Source organism: Nannospalax galili, unplaced genomic scaffold, assembly GCF_000622305.1.
Source record: "Nannospalax galili isolate Female #2095 unplaced genomic scaffold, S.galili_v1.0 scaffold1050, whole genome shotgun sequence".
Taxonomy (NCBI): Eukaryota; Metazoa; Chordata; class Mammalia; order Rodentia; family Spalacidae; genus Nannospalax; species Nannospalax galili.
The window spans coordinates 409,373-424,507 of NW_008329037.1; the positions used below are offsets into that span (position 1 = coordinate 409,373).

The 15,135-nt window shown below is 44.6% G+C and overlaps 1 protein-coding gene across 1 annotated transcript; it reads left to right on the forward strand.

The window, feature by feature from the left end:
* Nucleotides 1-8,990: 8,990 nt before the first annotated feature.
* Rtp3 (receptor transporter protein 3) lies at nucleotides 8,991-13,442 on the forward strand. The gene is made up of 3 exons (XM_008830480.3): nucleotides 8,991-9,441; nucleotides 9,736-10,135; nucleotides 12,196-13,442. The coding sequence occupies exons 2-3, from the start codon at nucleotides 9,981-9,983 to the stop codon at nucleotides 13,190-13,192; spliced, it is 1,152 nt and encodes a 383-aa protein (XP_008828702.1). The 5' UTR covers nucleotides 8,991-9,441; nucleotides 9,736-9,980; the 3' UTR covers nucleotides 13,193-13,442.
* The last annotated feature ends 1,693 nt before the right edge of the window (nucleotides 13,443-15,135 follow it).

Consider the following 15,135-nt stretch of genomic DNA (forward strand, 5'->3'; position numbering starts at 1 on the left):
TTTTCAGAGGGTAAATATGCTTTTAATATTTCATGTTTGAAATGATTTTGTTATAGGTTTTTTATATACTTATTCTTTATTTTTATTTGCATGTATGTGTATGTCTATGTGTAAATATGTGCTTGTGTGTGTGTACCTGCAGAGACCAGAAGAGGGCATTATATCCCCTGGAGCTGGAGTTGCAGGTGGCTGTAAACCACCTAATCTAGGCACTAAGAACCAAACTCAGGTCCTCTGCAAGAGCAGCAAGTGCTGTTAACAGCTGAGCCATCTCTCCAGACCCTGTTATATACTCTTTATCAGACTAAGTCATTTGTTTGCTAAGTTTGTTGTTTGGATTTGGGAGGGAGTATTTATTTTTTATCTTATCTAGACTTTGGATTTTACCAAAAGATTTTCTTCTAGCTATTTGGAAGATTACAGGTTTTTATGGTGGTATACAGTAAGACAGCTTCTAATGTTAAAACAGTCTTACATTCCTTGCAAAAATTTAACTTGGTCAAGATGTATTTTTAGGGTTGGGGATGTAGCTTAGTTGATAGAGTGCTTACCTAGAATACACAAGAACCTGGGTTCAATCCACAGTACTGCATAAAACCAGACACAGTGGTTCACGTCTGTAATCCCGGAAGATGGAGGCAGGAGGATCAGAAGTCAAGGTGGTCAGGCTAAGCTATTTATTAAATTTGAGGCCATCCTGAGCTACCTGATCTATACACACACAGACAGTTAGTTGATATTGGACTATAATTTGTCTTATTGACAACTTTTAGATTCAGTTCCAAGCACAAAAATGGCAGCTTAATACTGTCAAACTCCAGTTCCAAGGACTCCAATGTGAGGGCATTCACAGACATTGAACACACATAGTATATTTACATACATGCAGGAAGAACATTCATTTACAAACTAAAAATAATAATTAAAATATTTTAAAAACAAACAAAAATCCTGTTATCAGATAACCCTACCCCATATCTTCCTCACAGGGTAGGGCCAGCCAGGGAACCCCATGACCCCTTGCCCTCTGGAGACAACCTCTTTATGCAGCCTGCCCAACATTTCCAACATTGAAAATACCTGATGATTCCTGTGCAGGGGTTGGGTAGGTTTTGTTAGACCAAGAATGATTAAAATGTTTCAAATAATTTATTTTTACACCTTTTTGTACTATATACAACAAAATTATGAATAATAAACATAAAAGAGGGCTGAAGCACACAAAAGAGGCTCTGAGGACTAAAACCCGTAACAGTGAGGGCCACTGCTCACTTTGGGGTCTTCCATTTTCAGGACATCAGTAGATGGTGTAAATTTTCTGGTTCAGATCTTAGCAGGTGCATTGCATAAGCTGTTCTGCCTACTTGAGACAGAGATAAGGATGTCCAGATTCCGAGGGCTTGCATTTTCACACTGTCAGTGAACACAGAATCAGTAATACATTTGAATGATAAAACTGGTGGCTCATGAGGAACTTACTCCCTCTAGCCCCCAGAGCTAGAAAATTACATTTTATTGGTTTCAAGAAGGAACTAAGTGGATTATAAAAGCGTTTATTATCTTTTGTTCAGCATAGTGTTGTGAGGTGTTTCACCAGAGAAGACCATCCAGACACAAAATAATGCCAAAAGGAAGTCTTTTATTAGCCAGCTGGCGACTACACAGGGCATTTGAACCCAAGTGCAGTGCCTAACTGTTCTTGGGGTAAGCTTTTATACAGAAAAACCACATCTGAGGTGAAAAGTTTAAGTTTTCAAGCATTTCTATAGCTTAGGGGTGGAAAGTTCCTCTAACAATTACTATTTTGCCAAAGCAAGCCAGACTAGAGCACAGAAGTCATGAATCTGCAGTCAGCAGGAGCAACAAGAAACATGCTGGTCTGTTCTCAAGGCAAACAGGAACCTGCTGACGTGTCCTCAAACTCATACCGTGGTGCAGCTGAGTCCCACCTTCCTGTTTCCACACCCTGGGCCAACTGCCTGTAGTTTCAGAGGCTAGATTCAACCTAGACTTCAACATGACGTAGCTGCAGTCAAGAGGGTGCCTTATCACATTAGCAATAATGCAAAATGGGGAAAAAATCGGATGGCATTTTCATTAAACATGATGTAGAAAACAATTTCTTTGCAAGACCACAGAAGGTAGGGAGGCCAAGTTTGGAAGGGAAAAGAGGCCAACCTTGACCCAAATGTCAGAGTAGAAATAAAGACACGTTAAGAGAAAACTCCAGAGGCTGGAGCGATGGCTCAGTGGTTAAGAGCTCTGGCTGCTCTTGCAGAGGATGGCGGTTCAATTCCCAAAACCCACATCGCAGCTAACAACTGTACTAACTCCGGTTCTGGGGCTCTGATGCCCACTCCTGACCTCTTCGTGCATTATACTGCAGGGTGCACTTACAGACATGCAGGCAATACACTCATACACATAAAATAAAAATAATTAATAAAAAAAGTTTTAAATGCTGGGTGTGGTGGCGTACCTTTAATTCCAGCATTTGGGAGGCAGAGGCAGGTAGATCTCTGTGAGTTCCAGGCCAGCCTAGTTTACATAGTGTGTTCCAGGCCAGCTGGAGCTACAGGGAGATCCTATCTCAAAAAGACAAAGCAATTTTTTTTTTTGAAAAAAAAGAGAGAGAATTCTTTCCAGTCAAGAATAAAGTCTCTGGTCTGGGTGGAGACCTAACATTTTAGTTGGGTCCTGTCAATCATCTGGCCAAGGCAAGACTAGCTTACTGGGCCACAGACACACAGCTTAGAAAGTCTTCCTGCTTTTCTAAATTACTGAGAAAACTGTAACTGCTCCTTTTCCTCCTTCTATCTCTTTTCTGAGCATGCTTTCCCCAACAGTTTGGGCTTCCTCATCATTTTGGGCTTCCTTTCTCTAAAGCTGCTCTCTCTGCCATGGGGCTGCTTGACTGCCATGTGTCTGACCTCCACGCCAGCTTAAGCAGCAAGGTTTATTTTTATTTTTGTTTATTTGTTTCCTTTTCTCCTCCATTTTCCTCTTCTGAGAAGCTGCTGAGATTCACACCTTGCCTGCCCTGGAGATTTTTTTCTTTTAAACTCTAATAAAATTGTTCTCAAGCCTCCTTTGAGTCCATTTTAAATTCTTTTATTAATGAGATTAAGAGCACCAAGAAAAGACCCTAGTTTCCCCTACACCACGAATGCTGCTGAAGTTGAAAGCCTGAGGAGGAAATTATGACCAGATGAGGGAAAATGACACCTTCAAGCAAGACCCAACAGAGAAAGGGCAAATTACCAGAGGAGAGAAGGGAAAATAATTCCCCAAAGCACAGATCCAGAAAACAGGGGACAACTCCCTCCTAAAAACTGGTAAGGGGCTGGAGAGATTGCTTAGGGGTTACGCAATCATGAGGCCTGGAGTTTGGATCCCAGCACCCATAAAGCAAGCTGGGCAGTTCACAAATGCCTGTAACTCCATGTCCAAGATATCCAGTGCCCTCTACTGGTGTCTGTGCACTTGTGTGTGCACTGCACACATTTCACACACCAAAAAATTAATAAATAAATAAATTCTGTGGTAAAACAGTTGCAGGACCATCTCCACCTCTCTCTGCTAACACCCTCATAATCCAGATGGGGATAGTTCTACAGAGTAGAATGCCCTGTTACAGAGTAGAGGCAGCACTTTGTACGAACAGAACTTCTCTGCCCTCTCTTTAGGACTGCAGTTTTCCTAGAAGCTAAAATTATACCAAGAGGTAATTTATAAATAACAAATAAATAGAAAAGGTTTAAAAATGGTGAAAGAAAAAGAGTGGGAGGCAAGATGGGGTGTTACTGTTTTATAGGAAATTACCAGAAGATTTCAATCAACACATTAGAGTCAGAGACCCTGAAGAGGTTGCAGTGAGCCATGCTCAGGCAGATCATGATCAGGAGAGGGCCAGTGTGACCCAGGTAATGCTTGAATTTTACACAGTTTTTATGTATGTATGTATGTATGTATGTATGTATGTATATATGTATGTATATATTTGAATAAGTGTTTTGCCTGTGTGTATGTAAGTGTACCACATGTATGCAGTGCCTGAGGAGGACAGAAGAGGGTGTTGAATCCCCTAGAACTGGAGTTATGGATGACTGTTAGCTGCCATGTGGGTTCTGGGATTCAAACTCAAGTCTTCTGCAAAACAGTCAGTGCTTTTAACCACTGAGCCATTTTTCCAGCCCCTAGTATTTGAAATGTTTAAAAAGGTCCTTGGTAACTCTATCAAGGATGACTTTTCTGAGAAAGAATATTTGGGGACGAGCGTGAGTTAAGTGTATTAGTTACTTTTCTTTTGCTGTGATAAAATACCATGACCAGAAGCAACCTGAAGAATGAAGTTTATTTTGGCTTAAGGTTCCAGAAGGTTAGATGTCCATAATGGCAGGGAAGCCATGGCAACAGGAGCAAGACACAGAGAAATTACATCTCCTTACACAGAAAGCAGAGTGCAAGCAGGAAGTGGGGGAGAAGTTATAAACCCTCAAAACCTATCCCCTGATGTATTTTCTCCACCTCCTAAGGGTTCCATACCCTCCCTCAACAGTGCCACCAACTGGGGACCAAGTGTTGAAATACATGAGCCTATGGGGGACATTTCTCATTCAAACTACTACATTAAGGAACTATTAAATTTTTCTGTTTGACTGGGAATTGTGGCATATACTTTTAATCCCAGCATTTTGGAGGCAGAAGCAGATGGATCTCTGTGAGTTGGAGGCCAACCTTGTCTACATAGTGAGTTCTAGGTCAGTCTGGGCTAAATAGAGAGACCCTATCTTAAAAAAAAAAAAAAAAAAAAAAAAAAACGAAACCAAAAGAATTCAGTCAACAAACTGAGGTTCTGAACCCAAGGAAGTGGTGTTAGGTAGGAAAAATCAGGTCACCTGTTCTTGTACCTGTTGGAGAAACAGACAGGTGACTGAAGCACTCAGGACATCTGGGAAGGGCCAGGAGGGTTTCGTCAGCATTGTTTTCTAGGGCTGTCATATGAATGTAATCAGAGTAGTGGAGTTTGTGCTACTACTGATCACCACAAACACCACTGAGCAGAGACAGGAATTGAAGCTTTAAATCTTTTTTAAAAATTTTTTAAAACTTACTTTTATTTTATGTATAGGAGTGTTTTACCTACATGTATGTAAGTGTACCTGGTGTGTGCAGTGCCCATAGAGACCAGGAGAGGGCATCAGGTCCCCCTGGAACTTGAGTTATTGATGTTTGTAAGCTGCATATGGGTGCTGGGAACCAAACCCAGAGCCTCTGCAAGAGCAGCCAGAGCTCTTAACTGCTGAGCCATCTCTCTAGCCCCCAGGAATTGAATCTTTAAGCTGTGTTATATTCAGAGAACTGGTGAGCTGAGAAGATGGGAGCATTGGCACCCTAGAGCTCTGCCCTCTCATCTCTACCTAGCAGATTTCAAAGGGAATGGGAACAAAGTCAGTCAGTCATTCCAAAGTTCAGCCTTCCTCGTCTGGTCAGAGGGTCAGCCATGTCCCTGGGTTTCATGGTGTTAGTATTCTCAGTATTCTTTCCTTATTGTCCCCCACCCCCATTGTCATGTACAACTGGGTTCACAAACTCCCAAGGCTGCTGAGTCTTACATTCCTCCCCATGTGCCACCTAAGTCAAAAGTTAACTTAGAACAAACAAACCTTTGGCAGTGTGTCTGTGCTGAGCTGTTTGCCATGTGTACATGCAGAGCCCTTTTTGCAATGTGAAATACAAATGTACCCCTGTAATACAGAATACAGAAAGGCCCTATCTAGTCCTCCTGTCGCTTACCACAACTAAGACAATAAAAGTCATCCTCACAGTTCCAGAAGCTAGGAGTTCAAAATCAAGTTGACAGCAGGCCCTTGGTGCCTCTAAAGGTCAAAACTTTTCTTGCCTCTTGTAGCAACTCCAGGTTCTAGGCATTCCTTTGTTTGTGGAAACCTAACTCCAGTCTCTACTTCTGTCTCCACACGACCTCCTATACTTCTATGCCACGCCTCTCTCTGCCTCCCCATTGAACTTGCTGTTGGGATTTTGCCTACCGTGAGTCTGGAATCATCTTATAATACAGTTTTGTTTAATTTGCCTTCACCCAGTTATGAGGTCCTAGCTAGAGGCTGGTGAGTCCTTGAACCATTGGTTCACACTCCAGTCCCTTTCCTCATCCATCACACTGTGGGCTACTTACTATAGATTTGTCCCAGGGGCCTCAAGACCTGATCCAAGACAATTAGGGGCAAACAAGGTATAGCCCCTATGCCCCAGAACTCTCAAAATTACTCAAATTAGCCTACTCACAGGAAACCTACGAAGCCCAGTGAGGTAAAATGCTGATCTCCAAATGTAATAGCTATTACCATCTTTTAAAAATATTTATTGTTTTTATTTTATGTGTATGAATGTATTACCTGCATGCATGTAAGTGCACCCGTGTTGTGCAATGTCTGTGGAGGTCAGAAGAGGGCATCAGATCCCCTGGAACTGGAGTTGCAGATGGTTGTTGGCTACCATGTGGGTGCTAGGAATCGAACCCAGGTCCTCTGTAAGAGCAGCCAGTGCTCTTAACCATTGAGCCATCTCTCCAGCTCCCACTATTACCATCTTAATCAGAGCAGCTGTGACTCTCTGCAAGAGACCTTCAACAAGACTGGGCCTGTTAACATTGCTTCATAGAAGCACAGACTAGGGAAGGGTCATTAGATCTAGCCATGCCCTCCTGCACCATTCCTCCCTGGATGTATGCAGTCCCGCCCCAACTGTAGGTGGGTCTCTGGCTAGAGCACACAGGAGATGGGACATTAACTGAAGGGGGATTCTATCAATGCAGCTACGGAGAAGTTGTCACCCATGCTGGGGTGGGACTTTTAGTGACTTTGCTGTTATGGACCCTCCCCTATTCCTTTAAGCAACTCCTTACCCATGTTCCTGTAAATCAGCCGATTAAACTCATTGGTTCACCAAGCTGGACTAGGGTGAAATCATTACCTTGGTCTGTCATTGGTGCCCTATCTGGGGTGAGTAGACATTTGCTGATTTTACCCAGGAGAAGCCAGTGTACCACTCAGCTAACCTTACACCACTTGTTGCAATATAAGCTGTCCACTACAGCTCCACCTATCTATCACCAGTTCCTGGACACCCTGTGTGGGCTCACCTGGCATCCTTCTCTTGTTCAGTGTTATAAGTAACAAAAAGTTCTGCCTTTCATCTATTGTCTTGCTGTGTTGTATCTTGTTTAAATCTTCTAAGCCAGGGGCTGGAAAGATGGCTCAGCAGTTAAGAACACTGACTGTTCCTGCAGAAGACCCAGGTTCAAATCCCAGCACCCACATGGCAGCTAACAACTGTCCATAACTCCAGTTCCAGGGGATCCAACAGCCTCTGTCTTCTGCAGGCATTGCATGACATGGGTGCACTTACCTACATGCAGGCAATACACGCATACACATAAAAAAAAAAGCAAAACAAAACAAAAAAACTTCCAAACCAGATCTTATCGAAAGATCCTTAATTACATCTGAAGAGACTCTTTTTCCAAGCACACATTCACAGGTAGATATCTCATTTGGGGTATCAAAATTCACCTCACTGCACCCACTTTGAGACAGTCCACACCAGTTTATAACCATGAGTTCAGAAGCCTGTGCTGATGAAATAGAGGAAATGTGAACTTTGGTCTTGGGGACATAGGTATGAAATAGAAAATAACAGGGGGCCTGGGGACCCTGTAGGATCTAGGCCTGCTGGCTAACTGAACTGGGCATTAGGAACTTTATGAACATAAACTGGGAAACAAGGGCTGGAAAAATGGCTACGCGACCAAAGTTCTTGCCACACAAGCCTGACGACCTGAGTTCAATCTCCAGGACCCACATGAGGTAGAAAGAAAACTATACATGACAAAATGCTGTACTCTGACATCCACACATGGCACACATGTCCACACACGTTATGCGTATACACAAGATAATAACTAACTAAATAAATAAATAAATCTAAGAAACAGCAGTGATTTAACCTCATCAACCCAGCTCTCCATAGGGAAACAGAAGAGGGGAGTCACTGGGGGTGGGTGGGGCAAAGGATGATATATGTGATTCTCTTTGTTCATGGAAGTTCTGACCCAAATGTTGTCTTGAACACAGAGCCATTGCTCCTAGGGAAAATGCTATTAGGTCCTGAAAACCTTTAATCACATTTCAGTTACCTGATCAATATATGCCCTTATGTTGCCTGTGTTTAAAGCTGCCTCATTTTGTATATCACTGTTGATATGTTGACATTGAGCTCATAGCCAATAGAGCATATAACTGGTAACTGAGTGAAGCTTACCTAACACTTCTTGCTCTTAGGAACATCCCAGCACTAGGCTTGGAGGCTATTTTGACCAGTAAGATCACTAGGAAAAAACAACAAACTGTGAAAAACCCTATGCAAACTCAAGCAGATAAAAACCCAGCATAGAGCTAGGGAAATGGGCAGCAGGCCCCAAACTTAGTCAAAGAACTACTGGCCGCTGATTACTGCTGGGTGAGGGAGAGCTAATCTTCTTCAAAGAAGAGACCCTAGATAGGCTGACTAGACCCCAGTGGATGAACTTGCAGTGAGGGACGTCTGGGGACACTAATGACTTCATAGGCCTTAACGTATATGACAGAATGCATGAAATTTGGTGTGGCAGGCGGGCCGGGGGGGGGTCCGGATTGGGGGGGGAGGATAAAGATGATTAAGATGTTTTGTACGAAATGCACAAAAATTCAATTAAAAAGAAAAGAATAAAAATGTGAAAACATGTCACAGTTGACCATAAATAGTGAGCACCTATTTATAGAAAGCTGGAACACACAGAAAGGTAGACAGCACAGAGAAAGAGGTCAAAGCAGGATGGTCATAAAGAAAAACCAAGAGCTCCCAAAATCTAGTTAATCTATAACTGAACAAATAATGTTGAGAAACCAAACCAGTGGGGGAGGAAAAGAACCCACCATGGCCTGAGTCTGGCTAGGAGGCTGTGACTTGGGGCAGAGGCAGTGCAGAGAAGCCAGGGAAAGATTCATTTCCAATGGTCACAGGAAGCCCCTCCTTTGTCCCCTCCTCTCACTTCCTTCCTTTGTTCCTGGCTAAGGGGCTTTCAGCTTGGGAGGTAGCCAGAGCCACAGGTTAGTGGCCAGCTGGATAACAGAAGACCTTGGGGCCTTGTGGTGTGGACACCTAGAATCTGCCTTTCCTGGACTGCCTTGCCTTGCTCTAGGGGGCTTTGGCCCCCTAGTCTGTCTGCCTCTGCCTCACTTTCCTCCTCATCAGCTTCTTCTGAGGAAGAAGTTTCTTGAGAAGGGAGGTGGTGGACCCTGTTGGTCTAGGGCCAGCCACCCACCAGGGGACACATCACCTCATCTCCTGGGCACCTACTGACTGCACCAGCTTTGGTTTCGGGTAAGTGGACGACATTTGGGCCTGAGATCTCTGCGCTCTGACTTATGGCTGGTAGCCTAGGACAGCAGAGTATCTCCTCCTGAATGAGGACTCTGAGGGCACACAGCAGGGGTGTGGGAATCCCAGTGAGGTCCAAACAAATTAAGATTTTCAAATGTTAGAACAGGAAAAAGCAAGAACAGTCTTGCCATCATTGGCGGTCCCCCCCCCCCTCCGCCGCCCCGCACCAAGCCTCAGAGCCAGTTCTTCCTGATTTGGATTCCAGAGCTTTCTTCCTCATTACTATTTTGATAGATGTAAACAGAAGCTGTGACTTTTGTGATTTCTTATGGAGCCTACTACCATTCTCTGAACTTGGAACCAGACTCAACTGACCTTGGTTCCTGAGACAGAAAGATCTGTACCACAGTCCTAATACAAGTCTTCAAAGGGAAAGCCAGCCTGATCTTGTTCTCCGAAGTGGACAACTTCACTTCCTGCACCTGACCTGCCACGGCCCAGGAGACCCTGCCCCGCCTGGGCATACCACAGCTGTGAATATGGGAGAGGACATGGAAGTGTGGAAGCAAGTCTTCCAGGAGTTAATGCAAGAAGTGAAACCATGGCACAAATGGACACTCATGGTGGACAAGGGCCTTCTACCCAACGTCCTGAAGCCAAACTGGTTGCAATACCAGCAAAAGACCTTTGCCAGGTGAGTGGCACACAATGATACGCTTGCCAGAAAAATGGTTGCCCATTTCTCACTGTGCATACTGACCACTTCACTGATTCTGTTCAGGTTTACACATTGAAGACTGTAGGAAAGGACTCTGTCATCCAACAAATTCCCCTTTGATGGTTTGCCCCCTTATTACAATGAACTGAAAACAGTGGCAAGCCTAGGGACTGGGAATTCAGGCTGGGAAGTGGAACCTAGAGTCTGAGGAAAGGGGAATGGAGAGGTGGCAGCTCTTTAACTTGAAAGACTCTCCATCTACCTGGAGCCCCTGGGAACAGACACATTTGTACTGAGTAGATGACTCCTCAGAGACAGGTCAGGTGAGCATGAGCCATGGCACCAAGCCACTCACAACAATCCTGCCCCTCTCTACTCTGAGCTGATAGAATTTTTTTTTTTTTTTTTTAAATAGGGTTTGCAGAAGCCATACATTTCCTCCTAATTTGTCTAGGGCCTGGGGGTGGAGTAGGTGGGCACTGCCCAGAAAACAGAGAGTGATGTCCTGGGATCCATTCTGCCTTGCTTCCCCAACCAACCCCTGACCCCAACTCCATACCCATGGGGAGAACCTAGGTCTTCTCAGCTAGGAGCTGATGTGGGAAGCCCCAGAGCAAAATCTTTGTTCATTTGAGACTGTGGAACTCTGGCCTGGCACACGGTGGAGCTAGAGTGCCAGGATTGAACCACAGAAGTGGACAGCAGCTCAGGACAGCCCAGGCCTCTGTGCAAGGCTGGCTCAGAGCGACTCCACGCCACTTGGTCACATGAGGCTTCAAGATTCACTGCAGCTTCCTTTAGTTCATCCCCACATTTGACCAGAGAGGGAAGGCTGGGATCGAAACTCAAAAGGGAGAGGGCTGGGGCTGTAGCCCAAAGGTAGAGCATTTGTTTAACATGCTCAAGGTCTTGGTTTTCATTCCTAGCACAGAGATAAATTCAGGAGCCAGCCTGAGCTAACTCATTCTGCTTTAGCCTCCTCCAGTTCCCAATTTCAGACTGCACATGCCCCTGTCTCAAGGCAAGCAAAGCTAGGCTCAGCTGCTCTGACAAAACACTCAAGATTTAACCTAACACATGGTTCCCAGGGTCACCTAGGCAGAGGAAGAGGGGAATCTTGGAAAGGGGAGCTATCACTGATGCTCATATCCCATCAGCCAACTGGCCCCCTGACCCCAAAGAGGACTGGGAAGCAGGAAGGAGTGCATGGGTCATTCCGTGAGTCAATTGTCTCTGCTGCATTGCAGCACTCTAGCTTTCCATAATTCCCATTCTAGATGTAGCCACATGCTTCCTGCCTTTTTATTTCTTCATCCTTCCCAACAGAAATTTGTGCAAATATCTTAGAAAATTGCCCTCCAGGCTGAAAGGTGTCCATTCTGTACCCTGGTGGAGGCAAACACTCAAAAAGAATGTGAGGGTTTTTCCGAGGATACGTTGAATAAAGGAATGAGCTGGGGATGGGGGGACAGCAAAAGAAGAGAAACTGGAGACCATAGTCTCCCGGGAGCCTTCAGATTAGGGAGCCTGAGTAACCAAGGGCAGACAAGCCTTCTCTCTAGCACATTGCAGCTCTCTCCTGATCTTGTACAGACTTAACTGATTTCAGCACAGGGTTCTTGGGGGCTGTTATATGTCTAACCTTGGACCCACTAACATCAGTGTTTGAAGAAACAATGGCTTGGGATCCAGAGACTGGAGCTCGTCCTGCCTTTTATGCTCCCTGAGCCCTGGGGCATAATGAGTTCCCAATGTGTGCCTTGCCTCCAAAGTGCATATATATTAGACTTAGAAAGAGCCCTAAGTTCTTTCCAGGTCAGATGACTTATGATTTTCTGTTTCCACAGTAGGTGCCTGATGCTCACAGGGCATGCTGATGGCACAGTAGAGATGGGAAACAGGGACTCAGTCATGTCTTCCACTGCTAGTCCAAGACCCTAACCAGGTCATATGTCGGTGCTGGCAGAAGTATCTTCTTGCTCTGACAACTTGGCCATACTGAACCAAGCTGAGACTCTGGTCCTCTGTCTCCACAGGTTCCAGTGTTCTTTATGCTCTCGCAGTTGGGCCTCTGGCCACGTCTTGGTGGTTTTTCACATGCACTGGTGTGGAAAGAAGTGTATGGGCCAGGTGAAGATGCGGGTCTTTGCTCAGAAATGCAAGAAATGTCCCCAGCCTCCATTTGAGATTCCAGAGTTCACACAGGACAACATCACAAGGATCCTGAACAACCTGGTCTTCAAAATCCTGAAGAAGTGCTATGGAGAAGCATTCAAACAAATGGAGGAGATTCCGTTGGTTGGGGATGCCAGTCTTGAAGGACCACATGACAGTAACAACTGTGAGGCATGTTTGCAGGGCTTTTGTGCTCAGAGTGGCTTAGGCCTAGCCTCAAAGTCACCAGTGCCCCCATTGTCACCCACCCCCTCTAAGTCGACTAGGGAGCCTACTGTCCCTGCTACTTGTATCAACATCCCCTGTTCACAAACCCCCTTGAAAGTGGAAAAGCCCCGAGCATCAACAGTGAACCCCAAAGTCAGTAACCCTACCAAGGCTGACCCCAAAGTCAACCATACCCCCAAATCATCAACTGTCCCATTGGCAACAGAAGTTATTTCGCATACCCCTAAATATGTCCATCAAATGCGTTCTCCCATCCAAAGCAGCAGAGCAGCAGATGTAGCAACCAAGAATATCAGGCCCAAGACCCAAAACACAGTGCCCTCGTCCTCCTCTTTAATTACACCCACTTCCTCATTTGTCCCACCCACTTCCTCATTGGTTGCACCCACTTCCTCCTCTTTAGCCATGCCCTCTTCCTCCTCATTGGTTACACACACTTCTTGGAACCCACCAGCAAACACGACTTGCAGGGTGGAGACGTATGTGGGGACCTATCCATCAAGTGGGTCTTCCCAATTTTGCGAAGACTGCCCGAGGTGCATCCTGCAGAGCTTCTGCTCCTGCCGCCGTTTTCTCCTTGTAATCTTTGTTATCATTGCTGTGTTGCTTGTTGTAAGAAACCTCATATGAGCCTTAAAGAAAATGCTAAGAACCCACATCAAAAGAGTGACATATTGTATGACTCTCTTTATATGAAATGTCTATAAAATCAGTAGAGACCAGAGGTGGCTGTCAGGGCTGGGGGAAGGGAAAACTGTAAAACCATTACTTAATTGATACGGGTATTGTGGGAGAAGGGGAGATGAAAATGTTTGGGAATTTGATGGAGATTATCACAATATTATCAGTGCACTAAAATCTATTGAATTGTTCATCTTAAGATGGTTAATCTTCTTTTCTTCTGTTTTCCCTTGAGGTTGGGGTAGGTTTGATACAGGATCTCACGCCGTGGTTCAAATCGGTCTGCAACTCACTAGGTAACCCAGGGTAGCCTCATGCTCACAGTAATTCTTTGGCCTTAGCCTCCCAATGCTTGACTCACAGATAGGAGCCACCAGGCCCAGCAGAGAATTAATTTTTCTTATGTGACTCTCATTCCAACACAGTAAAAAAATAAAAATAAGGGTAGAGAGATGGCTTAGCCATTAAGAGCACTGGCTGCTCTTGCAGAGGACCCAGGTTTGGTTTCCAGCACCCACATGGTGGCTAACATGCATCTGTAACTCCAATTCCGGAGAATCTGATGCCTTCTTCTGGTCTCCAGGGGCATTGCATGCACGTGATGCATTTACATATACGCAGACAAAACACATAAGAAAAAAACAAAACAAAACAGAAAAAACCTTGTTCTAAGCGAGCAACTACAGAATTATAAAATAAATAAAAATAAATGAAAATTTAAAGCTAAAGTTTTGATCAATCTTTAAAATATTTTATTTTTATTTTATTTTATGTGTTTGAGTGTATTGCATGCATGTAAGTAAGTGCATCTATATCATGCAATGCCCACAGATGCCAGGGTGTTGGAACTAGAGTTACAGATGGTTGTTAACTGTCGTATAGATGCTGGGATCTGAACCCAGTTCCTCTGGAAGAATAGCAAGTGTTCTTAACCGCTGAGCCATCTCTCTAGCTCTAGTTTTGATCAATCTTGAAAGAACTGAGTCTTGAAAGAACTGAGAATTCTTTGGAAATCTTAAACCTGTGTCACTTATCACCAGCGAGTTTTGCGCAGACCCTGTGGTATCAGTTGTGGTGGGGGCGGCAGGGGGCGGGAGGGACTTGCAATGGAAGCAGTAGACTGAAGACCTGGGTTTTCAACTAGTGGTCTCCACAGAGGTGCATACACCTGAGACCCAAGGTGGGGCAAAACACTGGGGTGTGAGAGATCCCTTAAAAGTCCAGTGAGGGAGCTCAATGGCTCAGTGGGTAAAGTGCTTACAGCTCAAACATGAGGACCTGAGTTCAGATCTCCACACACATATGAAAAGCTTGGTGTGGAAGCAAGTGTCCCCCAGCACTGGGGGAGCTGAGACAAGAAGATTGTGGGGTTCACTGGCTAGTTAGACTATCCTAAACTACAATCTCTGGGCTCAGTAGGTCAAAAAATAAGGTGGTAAAGTGATTAAGAATCCATTCCAATGTCAAACTCTGACTTCTACACACACTGCATGGGTGAGCACACCAAATACACTTACTTGTGCACACACACAGACACACAGACACACACACACACTGTCATAAAAAGTTCAATTAATTTTTCTTTAAAATATATTTCGTGGGGCTGGGGAGATGGCTCGGTGGTTAAGACCACTGAATGCTCTTGCAGAGGACCTGGGTTTGAATTCCAGCACCCACATGGCAGCTGACAGCCATTCATAACTCCAGTTCTAGGGGATCCAACACCTTATTCTGACCTCATTGGGCATTGCACAACACAGGTGCACTTACATACATGTAGACATTACACTCATATACATAAAATAAAAATAAATAAAATTTAAAATATATTTTGTATAATGTATTTATAATGTGTGCTAATGTAATTAAAGTGATTGTTAGTCCTGGGGGGA